We start from the raw sequence: 18,006 nt of genomic DNA, 5'->3' as shown, positions 1-18,006 counted from the left end.
GAGGGGATGACCAGTTTAGTAGCATTGTTGGGCCACCTTTGTCCATTGGAGAGAGAGAGACAGAGCTACCTAGTCAGATCTCATGTGTTGACCTGGGTAGCGGGATGAGACGATCAGAGTTGCACAGGGTGCAGCATCCACATGTTGGGGTTGTTCTATGTGCAGGAGTTCGTGCATTCGATCCCTCTCTTGGGGTTGGATGGCGAGAGATTCTGAGTTGGTACCCTGTGGAGTGGGCTATGGAGATGGTGGTGGACCTAGGTGTAGCTCAGCAGGAGCTTCCAGGCACTGGGGATACCGGTAGTGCAGACTGGCATTGGGTTTTGGGTGGGACTACCTATCATTTCCCAGGTATGCCAGTTGGCTACAACCTGGATGGTACAATTGACCTAGCAGTTGAGCGTGCACATTCGCTAGGGGAGTCTCGGTTAGCACTAGTGGCCAACCAGTTTATGGACAGACTCCTTTGTTTGTCTTGGTATGATGTTTGTACACGGGATCAAGGAGTGATCAACATACTCTGACAGGAGTTTGTCAGAGGAGGTGGCATTGGTAGGCTACTAGACGTTGCCTTGTATGGAGCTGGGGACTCTTCACTTTTGTGTGGGGCACAAAGGACGCAAAGGAGCAGTGCAGTGGTAGCATCACTGTTGACATGTAGGGAGATTCATTTCTCGGATCACTCAGGGGGGATTTGGAGTAAAGATCCTTTCATCGGCGGGTATAATGATGCGATGGTGGAGGTGATGATACCGATCAGGTGTGGGCCGACACGTAGAGACACAACTCTAGGCCATCACATCCAAGGATGTGTGGGAGCATCTAGTATTGAGCAATGGACTATAGGTGGACATGGAGATGCATGGTGGTGTACCGTAGTGTGTTGGATCACGTTGTGGAGTAGGAGTGCCTTACATCACATTGAGTACACACGGGGAGTGACTGGTGCCTTGATGCAGACAGGACGCGAGGCGGTACAGGATGGTATAGCCTTAGCCGAGGGTATCCAGTGGTGTACAGGGACAGGTTGCGGCTTACAGTGGCATGACAAAGAGTACAACGATACTTGGTGGTATGCGGTGACACATGATGCAACGCAACAGACTCTTGGAGCGTTGCCCTAAGGAGACTTATGGACTGGGGCATTGGGTGTACCATTGGATGCAGCTCACCTAGGATCAATGAGGACATTGTTGAGCATCTGGGGACACCGTGTTTAGCAGAGACAGGGCTTCGAGGGAGTTATCAACAGATCCAAGGCAGAGAGAGTGTCGTCCGTAGGATCACTCTTGATCAGTCTGGTAGACTTTTGATTATACCCTTTGGGACATACCCGCCCATCATCCTCCAATGTTGCTTACAGTCACAGAGCGTTTGGTTGTTTCCCCTTGACACTCTCCATTCAGGCAACAGGACATGGGAGGCTCACCCTAGACAGTTGGATGAGACACCGCGTGTCATGAGCCGAGAGGAGACTCTCCAGTTGAGACCCTTGGTAGGTGCATGAGTTGTCAGATACATCCTTAGGGATGGCGTGGTTGATAGCCGAGGTAGCATATGTTCCACCTCTGAGCTCATACTTGAGGGACAGTGGATGGTAGACTTCGTCTTCAGGATTGTACCTAGATTTTGAACAGTGTCCAGGTGTACTGTTAGGAGTTGGGATAACGAATTTCTTTGCGTGGTCTTGTAGGAGCAGGGCAGGATTGCATGCGTGGGACATACTATTGATACTTGGGGTCCACCTAGGGGATATATACATGGGTCAGAGGTGAGGGCCAAATGGGTTATAGCAGATAGCAGCCTATGCAACGACATCCTGTGAGGAGAGGGAGTTACGAGCTCCTCGTATGTTTGGGGGATCTAGGGATCCGGTTGGCGGGTGGATCACTCCCCTTTGTGATGAGCAGGGTCATGGCAGAGGGTGATCCAATTCACTTTGGGTTTGACACATGGGGGATCACTGAGACCTCCATGGCATGGCGAGGCAGACTTATCTTGTTATGGCTCAGGGTCGAGATTGGCAATGGAGGGGTAGATATTGGCATCATGGGGATGCTCGGGTAGGATGAGCTTGGCTCTCACAGATCTTTCGCCACTAGGCCTCATGAGAGGAGGATACAGTCCACACACGGTGGGGAGTATGTCATAATCAGAGTAGCGCAACTTCAACATGGTGGCACCACTCTGAGATTAGCAGGGGACCTGATCATCATTGCTCTTCACAGCTCACTAACCTTTAGGGATGAGATGGATACAATAGGGGGAGATCATGGAGATCTTCCATTGGGCTTTAATGAGTCACCAATGTCGTGGGGGACTTCATTAGCATGGCAGGTGGGCCCGCAGGATGATATCAGGAGAAGCTCACGTGAGTGAGACACTATCTCTGCAGGGATTGGGTGGTATCTTCAAGAGTATACTCCTGGAGTGCATGGGATGGCCTACGTGGTAGGACAACTTCACGAGGAGTTGGGCGTAGTGCCACATTATCATATTCCCTTACTCATTGATGGTATACAGGGGACTTTTGGTACTCATACTGGGCAGGATAGTGAGTGGAGCGAGGTAGCTTCAGGTGGGACAGGATGGCTTGGGTTCCTGGTATTGAGGAATTCTCTCATGTCAAGACAGTGCATAGACCTGAGATGACTCGGTGGCACGTTCGAGAGCTTGATATCATTGATGGTGATAGGGATGATCAACAGATAGAGGAGGCGCTAGTTCAGGCATTGCTTGAGGACAAGCAATTTTTGGTGCGAAGGACTGTAATATCCCCAATTTTGATTCTTAGCATTAGAGATGAGTTTGGGGAGAGAACACAATTCCGACAGTCGTACTTAGGAGGAAAAGAGAATACTGTGGCTCTAGTGGAAAGTGGGGATGACAAGAAAGATAAATTCGACCCAAGGAGGGAACTCAGACTCTTGGAAGAGAGAGGAAAGAGAAGTGAGTGCGAATTAGGACAGAGAAAGACAGTGGGGACCATAAGGTGAAGCAGCCACGAAGTATAAGTAGAGCAAGAGGCACTCTTTTTGGTCATTCATTCATCTATTCAGAAACTTGTCTTTGACATAGTACGCTTGAGCAGAAGCCAAGTCTACAAGTGTTGTTTAGCACACAAGTGTCTCCGAGCGGAGATCTCAACCCTTGCTTCAGTGGACTTCGAGTGCCAGCCCAAGGAGGGAGTTTCGTCCTTTTGCGATTGTTCCAACAATGGGAGTGCGAGTTTGTGTGGAGGGGACACTAGCAGCAACGCAGGGACTGGGCATTGCTGGGAGGAGACACTCTTGGTAGTTGCGGAGTGAAGGGAGTTTGGGCCTGAAACTTGAGGTGGAGTTTGGGGAAGTGTTGTGGGGGCTTTTCCAACGTTTTGGCAGAGCAACAAATGCAATATTTGCTTCAGGTCACATCTTTTGCTTGTGGAGGAGTGCCAAGCATTTGGGGGTCAATTTTGGAGTGTCAAAGCTAGGACAAACCCGTTCTGGGTTTATTGAGGAGAGGCCAAGATTAATTTGGCAGAGTTTTTTGGGTTGGTTTGAGGTGTCAAATAGGGGTCCCAACTCAGCCAACAACTTGAGGAGCTAGGGGAAAATTGGGCCAAAATTTCAAGGTCAACAATTGGCCAATTCCTTCGTGGGTTTTTGTTGGTTATTGGTGGAGAGCCCAGGGTTAATTTCCCAGAATTTTCTGTGAAAATTTCTGAATCTAACACATCAGCAATCCCTACTGCAATATCTGGTTTATTATCTCCTAGTTGTTATTTACATTAACAAGTTATTTAATAATATAAACATCGAAATAAACACAATTGTAGCCTTCACAAACATACAGATCAACGACTGAAATAAACTGAGATAACACAAGGGACACCATTATTTTTGGACAATCGTCCCCAAAAAAACCCGATGCGGGAACACTGGTGCAGCATATAGAGGGTTTTATTATTAAGCAGATTCTGAATACAACTTGGGTGCCAGAAATGGCTCACCCTTCAGAGAATTTCCTTGGCAGCAATACCTCTATCTGGAGATAGATATTTCGGTTGATCAGCAATCGGATGAACGATCCCATAGTGACTCTGGCTATTCCTTGTGCTGGACAGCGAAAGCTGCTCCATGCACTCTCTGGAACTGCGTCACCCTCTTAGGGACTGCGTCACCCTCTCTGGCTCTGCGTCAGCCAATCAACTCTCAGTCTGTCCCACTGAATCACCTCAGTGCAGCCTCTGAAGCCCTCTGTGTCAATTGCGTCAGCATCTGCGGCTTTTGTGTCAGCCTCTTGGCCCTATGCGTCCTCTGCGCTGCCCTCCTCGGCCTCTCTGTCAACCCTTGCTGTCTGTGTCAGCGCTCCAAGGCTCTGCGCTGCCTCTTCCTGTACTCTATTGCCTCTTCCAATACTCTGTTGCCTCTCTGATATGTATTCCTCGGCCTCCTGCCGAGCTTCCCCTCACTGCAACTAATCACTTGTTCGATTTTCTCAACAAACCACGCCATAGAAAATCAAACTGACTGATCTCTCAACTTTATTGGTGTGTCTCCAACTGACCCTCAAGCCTCCTCTTATACTTTTCCTATTGACGATTCAATGACTGAGATTAAGTCCCTAATCAACGGCTAAGATTAGATCTGGCTTGATCCTCGTTATTTAGAACTTTCTCACCCATATTATATTAATACACATTAATATTTTAATTTTCCCAAGTTTAGACTTAGGGTCTCATTAAAAATATTAATTATTTTAATATCTTTCCATCTGGGTGGAATTTCCCCAAATGATTTCTGGGTCTTGGAGATCTCATGTGCCTTAGCCTCTCCACCAATTTTCATGGCTAGAGCACATTCGATGCTATCAAAAATAAACACTCCCTCTTAGCGAGGAATGTGCTCAATAATGCTTCACCATTGAAACATCACATTGATCCTCCGCATCGGTACTTGTGCTGATGCTTGGCTTGCTGCTTCACATTTTCTGCACTGCTGCTCCCTGTGCTGCTGCCCATGACACTGCCATTGCCACTGCTACATCTGTACTGCAGCTCCCTCTCAACATGCTGCATCATGCTGCCCATAGCACTGCCACTGCTAACTACTGCACTGCAACTCAGTTACCGAGAAGTAGGTAACTGACTTCATCCAAACACTGACATCCTAGTCAGTTTGGAAGCCTTGTGATGTTGAAGTTGCCTCTGTTGCTATCATGTGCTCCCTCTGCTGCCATTGCGCTGCTTCAAACACCTCTGTGCCTCTCGCACTGTTGCAACCTCTGTTGCGTTGCTACAGACTTCTGCACTCTAGCCCTGCTTTTCTGTTCCACCACACTTTGCTCCAACCGACACCTGTCAACATGCTACTGTCATTAAGGGCTCCCGTAGCTGGATGTGATCTAAGAGTTTGGGCACCTCAAGGATCTTGCCCATAGCATGTAGTCCTTCTGACTACAACTCGATGTCTCCCCACCTCTTCTCTAGAGGTGCATGAGCACTCATGGTACAATTGTCATCAATCTCGACATCCTTCTCTGCCTTAGCTGGAGCTGCCTTTGAATTGGAAGCTTCTCCCTTGCCTTTTTTCCTGGGGCACTGAGATGCATAATGTCTCAGCTCCCCACAGTTGAAGCACTTAACCTTGGAGATTTCCTTCTTCTTCCTCTTCCCTTGTTGTCCCGCAGATGCTAGAGCCGCATCCTCCTCCTCTTTCTTGACTTGAACTCCCTTTTCATTACTCCCCGCCTTGGTCATTCTCCTGGTCTCTTCTTGTCGAAGCGCCGCCCACATCTCCTCTCAATTAGGGGGAGTCGCTCAGCCCAAGATGCTTTGGACAAATGTCTTCCAGTCCTCAACGACTGCATTCAGAGCAGTCTTGACCATAAACTCTGGATCCGGTGTAGACCCCATGGAAGTAAGATGGTCCCGAATTTCCTGCAATCTGATGAGGAAAGGATCTATCTCCTCTCCCTTCTGCATCTGATATGACCTCCGTTGATTCTCCAATAGCATCTTCCGCTGCATGGAAGAGCCTTGGTATAAGGCGGTCAGGTTGTCCCACATCTCCTCGCTGTGTTCTTCTCAGCAATATGTGTTATGACATAATCTTTGACTCCATCTAGGATCATGCACTTCGCCCTCGGCTGGGCCTCCTCATACTTCTCATTCTCAGCTCGGTCAACTGGGATAGCTACTACTTTCGAGGCATAGTCCTTGATGCGATGTTTATTCAGGATTGCTAGGATCTTGGCCTTCCAGATGACAAAATTGGAAGCCCTGTCCAATCTGTCCTGATCCCTCAATCCGTTTACTGCCATCTCTGCTCCTCTTCTGCACTACCTCTGAGTCTCGACTTCCCTCCTGGAAATCCTCCTGCCAACTGTCGAATCACTCCTCTCCAATCTCCCTTTGCTGTTGCAACTCGGATTTGGATTTCTTGGCTAGAAATCCATCGAGGTAGTGCTTCCCTCTACCTTGGTTCCGTCTCCATATACACTATTCTGTACAGATAGAAACAATGTCCCACCATCTCCTTAAATCACAATCTGCACAACTCCCTTAGCCTCGACAACTGAAGAATCTGATCCCTTCAGGATCCGCGCAATCACCGTGAGCGCTGGATCAACTCCTCCTGGCCTATGTCAATCTTTCGTGGGTGAGAAAGATGATCGGGCATTGCGTAGACCTGATCTGCCACCCTTCTGCCTCTGCGCTGGCTCTCCTCTTGACTCAGAATGAGAACGCAATTTCGACAACGAGACTTAGGAGGAAAAGAGAATATTGTGGCTCTAGTGGAAAGTGGGGACCACAAGAAAGAGAAATTCGACCTAAGGAGGGAACTCGCACTCTTGGAAGAGAGAGGACAGAGAAGGGAGTGCGAATTAGGAGAGAGAGAGTGGGGAACACAAGGAGAGAAGGAGCCAAGAATTGTAAGTAGAGCAAGAGGCACTCGTTTTGGTCATTCATTCATTTATTCAGAAACTTGTCTTTGACATAGCACGCTTGAGCGGAAGCCAAGTCTGCAAGTGTTGTTTAGCACACGAGTGTCTCCAAGCGGAGATCTCAACCCTTGCTTCGATGGACTTCAAGTGTCAGCCCAAGGAGGGAGTTCCATCCTTTTCCGATTGTTCAAACAATGGGAGTGCGAGTTTGTGTGGAGGGGACACTAGCAGCAGCGCAGGGACTGGGCAGTGCTGGGAGGAGACGCACTTGGGAGTTGTGGAATGAAGGTAGTTTGGGCCTCAAACTTGAGGTGGAGTCCGGGGAAGTGTTGTGGGGGATTTTTCAGCATTTTGGCGGAGCAACAAACACAACATTTGCTACAGGTCACATCTTCTGCTTGTGGAGGAAGGCCAAGCATTTGGGGGTCAATTTTGGAGCTTCAAAACTAGGAAAAACCCGTTCTGGGTTTTTCTGGGTTTATTGAGGAGTGGCCAAGATTAATTTGGCAGAATTTTCTAAGCCGATTTGAGGAGTCAAACAGGGGTCCCAACTCAGCTAGCAACTTGAGGAGCCAGGGGAAAATTGGGCTGAAATTTGAAGTTCAACAGTGGGTCAATTCCTTCGTGGGTTTTTGTGGGTTATTGGTGGAGAGCCTGGGGTTAATTTCTCGGAATTTTCTGAGCACCTAAGGAGGCCCTAACAACAGTTCTTTACAGGCAACAACATATTTTCTGGGCAGTTTCAGCGCAGAGGCAGGAGAGAGCAACATCAGATTTGAGATGGATTTCTTATAGTTCATATGGGTTTAGCTAATTTGCCTTGAGCAAGCTCAGGTGCACTCTTTCCAACACCACATTGTACGCTCTTATTTATTAATAAAATGGCTCAGATTAGCACAGTTCACGGAGATTTCTAGTCGTTAAATGTGTTGTAAATATTTGCATGTGTTTCTGCTATGTTTGCTTTGTTTATAATTGTATATTTCCATTACGGATATTACAGTGGTATCAAAAGCCATAATCTTGGCTTAACCTATGGGAAACCCTTCGTTCTATGACAAGACCATAATTTAAGAAGGAAAAACTAAGAAATCATGGAATCCAAAGAAATGTTATAATCAAACAACATGGCGGTAACCTTGAATGAGGTGATTAGAATGCAACAAATGATGATTGATATGGGGGAGAAGTTGATTCATTCCGCAATTGGGAATCCAAACATGATTGTAAATGATGTGGAGTTATTGGGAGCAAACTGGAGGGCATACAAATCATTGGGTCATGGCATTTAGGTGTCCCTCTCTTTTTGGGAGTTCTGTAAACTAAGAGGCCTGCACAAACCAATGGAGATTCAATGGAATTTTGCTGCGATGATGAGCAGAATTAAGGAAGAAGGCGTGAGAGTAGTTCAAGGAGCCAGGTTGGCAAGGAGATAGTTGAGCATACACCCATTGATGAGATGCCATCCGTTGTTGAGGTATCCATTGATGAGGTATCCCGGGTTGTGATCAAGTTCTCAGGTGATAGTAGTGCACCACAGGTTGATGAGGTGCTGGAGACATCTCCACTGTTGATGAGGAGCCAATAGGTACAGGGGCATCCAGATCTATGACAGAGTTGCCGATAGTCACCGATCGCTGACTGGTGAGCATGTCTTGCATGATGGGTTGTCTATGGAGGAGCAGTTGGAGGCTTATATTGAGCCCGTGATGGAGGAGGATGTGCAGGCATCCTTTGGGCTAGCCATTGATGAGGGGCAGCATAGAGACCACACGTTGGGATTTCAGCACAGTTTGCTTCAGAGGCGCACTGACAGGATCTCTAGCGTTATCAACCCATCCCTAGCGTTATCAGCCCATCCCTACGCATTGGATTGAGAGAGGAAGAGTTATCTAGGCATACCAGAGGGGATGACCAGTTTAGTAGCAATGTTGGGCCACCTTTGCCCATTGGAGAGAGAGAGACAGAGCTACCGAGTTAGATCTCATGTGTTGACCTGGGTAGTGGGATGAGACGATTGAAGTTGCATAGGGTGCAGTATCCGCATGTAGGGGTTGTTCTATGCGTAGGAGTTCGTGCATTCAATCTCTCTCTTGGGGTTGGATGGCAAGAGATTCCGAGTTTGTACCCTGTGGAGTGGGCCATGGAGATGGTGGTGGACCTAGGTGTAGCTCAGTAGAAGCTTCCAGGCACTGGGGATACCGGTAATGCAAACTGGCATTGGGTTTTGGGTGGGACTACCTATCATTTCCCAAGTATGCCAGTTGGCTACAACCTGGATGGTACAATTGACCTAGCAGTTGAGCGTGCACATTCGCTAGGGGAGTCTCTGTTAACACTAGTGGCCAGCCAGTTTATGGACAGACTCCTCTTGTAGATTTGAAAACGAGGGTTTGGGTTTGGTTTGGATCTCTTTATAAACATCTTTTGCAGGTGGATTCACTTCAAGTTTGAGGAAAAATTGAATTTGTTTGAAGCTGAACTCTCCCTTCCCTTGGACAACTAGGGTTTTAGATGCATCGAATTGATTGAAGGCTGTATATCACTTTGAAGCCCTCTCTCTTTAGGCCACAAGCAAAAGAAGGCCTTCTTTGCTTCCAAATCGAATTCCCTTGAGGGTTCTTTATTCACAAATTTTATAATTATTTTTTAAGGCATTTTCTAATAATTTCTTGAAGGAATCATTGGGGGTTTCATATTTTGCAGACCGAATATGTTTTTGTGAAACTGCTAGCCTTGAAAGGCTTTCTCTAGTCAGCAAGTGCAGGGTTTTAAATTTTTTGTGGCTCAAAGATTTTTTATTGAAATTTTTTCTAGAGGCCGTAGGGATTTTGGCACCTATTTTCATCAAGCCGTAAGCCCTTGGAGGCTTGATTCTTGCACATGGCTTCAATATACTAACCCTTGGATTTTTGTAGTGGTGAAACAGATTTTATTAAAGGGATTTTCATTATATTGTTGGTAGAGATTGACTGCTTGAAGGCTCGTTTTAATTTCTAATATTTTTTGAGAGAGCCGCATATATTTGGAGTCCTGAATACCCTAGCTGAGAGGTCAAATTGCCGAAAATTTTGAAGGACCTAGGCCTTGGGAATGTGGAGAAATTTACCTATTATTTTGGGCTAGCCGTTAGCCCTTGAAACCAAAATTTTCAGCAAGGCTATGAGCTATTCTGATGATAAACTACATTTTGTAAAGGCTGTGAGCATTTCAGGGCATTTGAGCGAATTATTTTTGAGGAATTTCAATAAGTTTGAAGTAGATTCTTTGTCACTTGCATTGTAATTTCCTCACTGATTTGTGGTGACTTGAGGAAGGTTTTGGGTTGTTGCAAAGCTCCATTTATATTTTGTAAACCTTCTCAAGGTTGAAGAGCTCTTCTCACTGTCTAAAGGATCTCTCCTTTTGTAACATTAATAATAAAATTATCTTTTTGCTTGAGGGAGCTTGGGACTTTCCCATGGTATCCCACCTCCTTATTTAAAAGGGAATATTTTATTGTGGTTGCAACTAACTCCTTAGATCTCTTGTCTTCCTATCTTAGTTTAGTTTCTAGATCTAGTTTTCTAACTTGTTTCTTTCTCTCATTGGGTTAGATTAATTTCATTGTCATTGCATATTAATCTCTTGCATAACCATTGTTAGATCTAGATCTTCATTTCTAATTATCTGATCTAATTTCTATAGTGATCTCATTTGCTACTTGGTCTAATATACACTTGAGAAGCTCCTGCCTTGTCTCACTTGTGTTTTAGATTGAAGTTTTATATCTCTAGTAATTAGATTCTTTATCAATCTCATTTGTCATCTTGAAGTAACTACTTGTGCTTTGTAATCCATAATTTGCTCCTAAACATTCTTAAGACACCTTATAAGTGAAGTGATAATCTAAATCTAATCAATAACTCACTCACACATAAAGAGCAACTTCTATTTAAAGCACTTGTGTTATTTCTCTAACTCATTTTGTTTCATTGAGTAGCTCTTTACTTGCTTCATTGAATCATTATTGTAAGCTGATCTCATTGTGATTTTGTGCTCTAAGTATTTATCATAAGCTTATCATAGGTAGATTGGTGTATCTTTTATCTCTATTTGAAGCATCTTGATTTGATTGTATCTCATTGAAGCATTTGCACTAACATTTGCATTTCATTTGCATGTTAGCCTTAGGCTTGCATCTCTAAAATTTACCTTGAAGCATAAGCTTGATTGATAGGAATTTTAGGATTGACGTCCCTAACTTTCATTCAATTTGATAAATTTGAGTTTGAAGTAAAGTTAAAATATGTGACTTCGCAATTCTCTTGTGTGGCCGAGCCTTTGTAGGAACGAAGGCACGTGGATTGTCAAGGAGCCTAGGCAGGTATCATTAACGACAGACTAGTGCCTCCTCGTCCTATCCTTCTTGCAAGCCACCCGAATCCTTAGCAAGTTTTGAGAAATTGAGGGGAAGTTTTCACCATAGTTTAGGCATATAATTAAAATCAACCATGATCCTTGCATCTCACATAGTTTAGCCTTGCATTCATTCATCTAACATTATCATATTTTACATTTTAATTGGTTATTGTAATTGAAATCGTGAGTTAATCATCTACTTGCAAACTTTCCTTTATATTCTTGTACTTGTTAGTTTCATGCTCATATCCTTTTGAATATCATATCATAATTAAAACTTCTTTACTTGAAGTACAACCTTTCTTTTAGTGCAAGTCATCTTATTGCTCATATTTCGAGTGGTATTTTGTATTAACACTTGTCTTGCAACATTGCCTATTTTGTAACTTGAAGTATCATTTCGTCGTTTGCAAGTATTATAATTGATATTTGAGTATTGTTGTAAGGCACTGGTCTCTCATAATATTCGCATTGCTCATTAACACTCATACTTGCTTATTAATCTATAATCAAGTTACATCTAGTGGTAATTACCTCGCCCTTTGTCTCCTAGAACTTGTTGTTCCAACAATTTTTCCTTTACTAACCATCTTTAGGGACTACCCCCCATAGCTTCCCTAGGAGAGAGCTTAAACGAAGTGAGCAGAGAATAGGTGACAACCCCTACTCTGAGCGTTGCGCCATAAAGACTATACCTTGTGGGGTTAGAAACTTTTCCCACATCTAGGCATACATCTTAGGCGACAACAAGATACAAAGTTCCAATTTATCAACAATGAGTCAAAGTCAAACCTTTGACTGTCCAAGACAACCAACCAAATATCCAATCAAAGATGAGCTCAAAAATAAAATCCGGTTAAGTCAAATTTGCTACTATGGTCAAAGTCAACAACAACAGCAACCGCCCTAACCAGTCAATGGTCAACGATCAACAGTCCTCCAAATTAGCTATGATATCCCCAATTTTCTGAGCATGGGAGTCACTAAGGAATTTTGCCTAGTTTTAGTAATATTAATTAAAATGGGGCAAATATTATTGGAGAAAGGTGGCTAGTATTATTTTATTGGAGGATAGTGGAAAAATTATTATTTTATTGAATGGCGACAAAGTAACTTAGTGGAAAATGGCCCCCACTAATAAAATAATATTAAAACGGAGTCTAGAGGCATGGGGAGAAATTATAAAAGGAGGATGGACTCATTTTGTGGATTATATTTTTGCTATTGCACTTCATATTTCATCTTCTCTTGGAGTTGTTTAGCACAAGAGCCGAAGTGTTGTTTAGCACTAGGAATTGCAAGCGAAATTCCACCCTCATTTCAGAGAACTTCGAGTGTCTCCATAGTGCGACGATTTGGGGAGCTCAATTCAAAGCTTCCATTGGACATCATTGCAGGAGTTTATTCAGTAGTGTGTTTTTCTTGGGTGCAGTGGTATTTTGTGGAGCACATTGTGGGAGCAAGCGCGGGTTAGAGGCTCCGAGATTTTACAGGGATTTTCTTATTGTTAGACCAGAGTTTGGGCTGCGATTTGCTGAGATGGATTGGAGGCTATTACTTGGGTCGATTTTTCTATCTTTTAGCAAGGGCGCAAAAGCTATTGACCAAGTGTTGCGCAGGGGCTTAGAGAAGTGTAGTTGTGAGAGATAAGGGCTGGAGATTGGAGGTATTTCTCAGTGGAGAATTTAGCCGGAGTTGGGAGAAATTTCCCGTGGTAGATTTGGGCATAATTCAGTAGTATCAAAACCGTGGGGGATTTTTTTTACCAGATTGGGCAATTCACATTTGTTGGGGGTCATTAGGGGTTGGTGGATTCAACCCAAACCCTTTTTGGGTTTTTGTGGGTTTACTGAGAGGATTCTCTGACTAATCTTACAGAATTTTCAAGGTGATATTCGGGCCCAAAATCCTCATTCTAATAGTAGGGCGTATCGCTGATTAGTGATTAGCTGCTAAATTTGCATCACTTTGTGGGTTTAGTTTTGGCTTATAGTTGGGCCAAACCCTTCTTCGGTATTTTTGGGTATGAGGAGTGGAGTCTGTGGCTGCAATTTCATGGTGATCCAGGAATTCTTCAGAGTAGAATATTCAGTCCCATTCTAGCAGCAACAACAATAATTTCCTGGGTAGTGCGCAATACCAGTTTGGGCCAGTATTTCCTCCATATCAGAGTTGTCTCACCTGGGTTTTGCATAGCTTGCAGTAGCAAGCCCAGGTTCCATTTTCCTTACTCATTGTACTCATCATTCTCGAGATTAATAAAATGGCTCAGTTGTTTTGCTTTATTTTCCTGGTGTTTTGATATGCATGTGCGGTATCTGTTTATGGTTGTTGTTCCTTGTACATGTTTATGTTATTTGCTGTAAATTTTCAATTTGGAATATTACATCAGCTCGGTCAATAGTCAAAAGATGCGGCCTTCTTTGCTGGTCAAATTCCAGTCAACAAAATTTTGGTCAAAGGAGGGAAAAAGTCTGGGGACAAACTTTAGCAAGTTTGTGGTCAAACTTTAGCAAGTCTGTGGTCAAACTTTAGCAAATGTGTTTAACCTTGGTCAAAATGCCTAGAAAAATTCGGCCTCTTGACCAATCAATTTGGTCTTCCAAAAAAGAGATTTTGCAAGTCAGACGAACTCCAAGTCAAACCAAGTCAAAGGCTGGTCAATGCTTGTCAAATCAGAAAGTCAACGCACCAATGATAAAGCTCCTCTTCCCTTCGCACATGTGAGAACAAACCTGCAATTTCAGAGCTATACAAACCATCCAAGAGAAGAGAGATGTGTGATGATGCTGCAGAGTGATGTGACATGAGGTCTATTTATGTTTCTCAAGGGGTCAAATTAGTTGCCTAGGCTGACTTGTACTTTTGTGCACATGTGGGTTTCACCTTAAAAATTATATTTTTCTTTGACAAAATTAAATTCTTCTAAGGGCTAGTAGGGACTTCTCTGGATGAGGAAGACTTCCCAATGGAGGGAATTTGTTCTTGAGCTACCTAATTAACATATAGAGGCAAGGTAGGTTGTTGAAGTGATAGTGGACCTACCCAAGTGCCACTCGGATTGTGTGGCATGGTTTGGAGCTTTTACCATTTTAACGCACAACTCACAGAGGTAACAATACCCTTTGAAACTGCACATGGTTTTGAAGGGTGCAATAACTGGAAGTTGTTTTCACCCATGGTTTTGAGGATGCCTATTGTTTTAACCCATGGTTTTTCATCTATATAAAGAGCTTTCCTTTTCATTTGTACTTAGGAATTGAATGATTGGAAGAAGCTTGTGAGAAATTAACCCAAGCATTGGACTAAGGTATTATTTGTTGTAAGTTATGGTTAATGATATTTGCATAAATGCCCAAATTAGGAGTATCTTTTCTTGGGGAGTTGAAATGTTGACCTTCTATTGCGAGTGAAGCTTGTACCTTGTCTTGAAGAGGGGTTAAGGCACTAAACCTCCTTCATGAGTGAAAGCTTGCACCTTGTCCAGGAGGGAACATCATTTTAAAGCTATAGACCTCCCTTGGTGAGTGAAGGCTTAAATGCTCCCTCCTTCATTTGTATTATGGTGCTCCTTTTGTGAGCCTTTTTTTTTTCTCATCTTCTTCTAATTTTATTGCTAAACCTTAGTAGAATGCCCTCCTAGAAAACACCCATGACCTCCACAGCTGAATGAACAAGGCACTAGATTGTCTTTTGTTATTGTTGGAAAAATGATAATTATAGTACAATGCATTGAAATAAGGATATATCTTGTACGGACATTTGGTTTTGGGTAAATATGACATATTATTATCTAACCTCAAAACAATTGAGTAATTTTTTAGAGTGATATGTAGATTTGTGCTATAGAACACCTCTTTTTATTTTCCTTTTATTGATGTCCATAACATCTTTAAAAAATGTAGTTTTGAAACATTTTAAACTCCCAAAGGATGATAATAAAAATAAATTCCACTTTCTAAAACATCTGTTGAGTTACAATGACATACAATAAAAAAGTGCAAGTTGCGAGCCTCTGTATTTTTCTGAGGGTTACTAAATGGCAGTTCTTCTGAACCAATAAATTAATTGCTTTTAAATTCTAGTTTCTAGATTAATTCCAAACACAAAGATTTGTTTTTGTTTTCCTATATGGAGAGCATTAAACTGTGGATGTCTTCAGCTGATTCATCTGTTGCTTTATGATAAAATCGGAGTGATGTTTCACTTTTCTAAGTTTAGTGTCCTTACATAAAAAATTGTTCAGTTCTGATTATAAATTGAAATCTCATTTGCAGCCAGTTTTGCATATGGGGTTTGAATGGGATACAAATGAAATGAGTGTGCTGCTCGCAGCAAAATTGGCAAAACCATTACGTGGAATGGCTCGCATTGTCATCAATACTATTCATTTAAAGGGTGATGTATGCATACTCCTTTCTGGTCTTTTAAGGAAAATGAGATGCAACCTTTCTATTTTCTTATTCCTTATTCACACACACACACATTAATATAATCGTTGCAAATGTCATACCTTCAAAGAAACATGTAAAATGACATCATTATATAAAAATAGTCTTTCCCCTACCTACTCATGCAAGCATATTAAATACATGCCATCTGGCAGCTACATCTATTTGATCACAATCCTTTTGTAAGTAAACTATTGTAGTAAAACATTGCAGAGCTATTGAGTCCAAAATAGAGCATTTTCCATTTTAGATATGCTTTATTTAGGCATGTTTCTGAAGGTCCAGACCCATCCTTTTCACCAGAAAAAGTGGAGAGTAACCATCCCAATTTCCAGAAAAACAGTCTATACAAAATTATGATTGCGCCAGGAATCTCCAAGTAAGACAGCCTGCCAAATTGCCAATATGGCCATAATGTGAACATAGAGTCTCCAGGCCAAGACATAATTATGAATTGGTATATCCAAAAAACTCTTGAAATTATGGGTTTAATCTTCACTTTTGCTATGAATGAACTTATTATAACATTATTTGTATTATAGACTATTTTTGGCTATGACCAAGCTAGTTAAAACTTAATATAGAATCATAACTCCTGTAGGGGAAAGTGGCCTACCCCTTCAGTTACATATATATACATCAACTCTCATTTGTAATACTTGAGTGATTCCTATACAAAAGTGATTTAGCCTACAGGTACCATAACAATCGTAGTCTCTTTTGCTTGGGTTCTTTTGTCTTTAGCACACTCTCTTGTGTTTGGCTGTTTTTGTCTCTTTCTAGTGCACTTGCACTTGGTTAATAATGCAGAATTTGAATTTTTTGGGGGTTTCTTTCAATTCTCTAGCTGTCATTTATGAATTTCGACATCTTACAAATTCAGGGGTGAACTCCAATTCAATAGTTTGATCCAAAGTCTTGTTGTCGCCCAAATTGTGCAGGTGATTGCGACAACAACTCAGGGCGGGGGTTGTCACTCTAATCCCTGCCCTCTCCGTTCTTGCTGTCTCCCTACAGCAGGCTATGGGGGGTAGTCCCTAAGAAATGTGAGGATGAGAGACTTATCGACCACTGACAAGTCCATGAGACACAATTGAATGGCCTAGCAACTTGGTTAATTGTGATTAACAAGTTCAGTCAGATTAGATTAATTGAGAGACTAGTGCCTTAATGAAGTCAAATACTTGCTTAATGTAAATTATTTACCAAGTCACCGGATGAACAGTTGCTTCTTAGGATGCTCACCATCCTATATGAAACGTGACACCTAAAACTAAGTGAGATGCAATATCTTGGTTTATTTTAAATGAGATGCCTATCTAAATAAATCCTTCCTTCCTCCCAACTATTTTTAAGCTAGTCTCTACTGTAGGTTGTGAGACAGAAAACCAAGGAAAGACAACAAAGGCTATATTAACGATACTTTCCTTGGGATTCTAACCACCCAATGCCTTCGGCGCTGCAGAGACTGTGGCGCTGATGACTGCAAGGTCACCGTGTTAACCACAAAAGAGGGTCTAGGCTTCGCAAGCCGGGTGAGAAAGGTGGTTCCATCTTTCTGTCAACCAAGCTTATGCTTGGAGGTAAGTTAATTAACGCAAGACTAGTCTTAAGATGCAAGTGCATGATGAGTGATTATCTTTAGGTGAGATTGTTAAGTGTTTTAAGCTAAGTTGCACTGAAACGGATACGGGAACGGATACGGATACGGGGTTTGAAACGGATACGACAAATTTTCAAAATATGAGGATACGATACGGCAAGGAAACGGCATGCATATATATATATATATATATATTTCATATTACCATTCATCTTTTAGAATCTAGAATCTATATCTAAAAATGCATAGTCATCGTCATGAATTCAACATAAACAAATCATCATCATCAATTCAGCATAAACATTGTCATCATCATTAGTGATTATTATAACATTCAACATATTATCATCATCATTAATAATGTAATCAGAAATGCTACGGCCTTTGTGCTTTCGGGTCCAACTCCTTCAAAGAACGTGTCATGCGTGGCAGATGATATCTATCTTCCTTGCATGACAATTAAAAGGCCCATGGGATCATTGGGATATTCCATCAAGACCTATCTGAACATTTAAATCTTCTCAATGTCAGCTTGGTCTCATGACTATATGCAGGCACAAGATTGGCTAGAGAAGATTTGTTATATTGCAGGGATTTCTGAAATCAAGAGCAAAATCAATGACA

At 42.6% G+C, this 18,006-nt stretch overlaps 1 protein-coding gene across 4 annotated transcripts in view; it reads left to right on the top strand.

Moving 5' to 3' along the window:
• The window catches only part of ATSYTF (C2 domain-containing protein), a 283,910-nt gene that overhangs the window by 91,922 nt on the left and 173,982 nt on the right, over positions 1-18,006 (top strand). For 3 of the 4 annotated variants that reach the window (XM_089420635.1, XM_089420634.1, XM_089420633.1), the window contains one exon: positions 15,606-15,731. The exons of the other annotated variant lie outside the window; for it this stretch is intronic. In XM_089420635.1, coding sequence (XP_089276761.1) covers positions 15,606-15,731 — 126 coding nt within the window. The remainder of the gene's footprint in view (positions 1-15,605; positions 15,732-18,006) is intronic. 4 annotated transcript variants of the gene reach the window in all.

The sequence above is a fragment of the Pinus tabuliformis genome, chromosome 4_1, assembly GCF_031772625.1.
Source record: "Pinus tabuliformis cultivar Carrire ecotype Pingquan chromosome 4_1, CPIR1, whole genome shotgun sequence".
In the NCBI taxonomy this organism is placed as follows: Eukaryota; Viridiplantae; Streptophyta; class Pinopsida; order Pinales; family Pinaceae; genus Pinus; species Pinus tabuliformis.
Note: the sequence above shows the minus strand (reverse complement) of the source record. Positions and strands in the feature narration are given on the sequence as shown.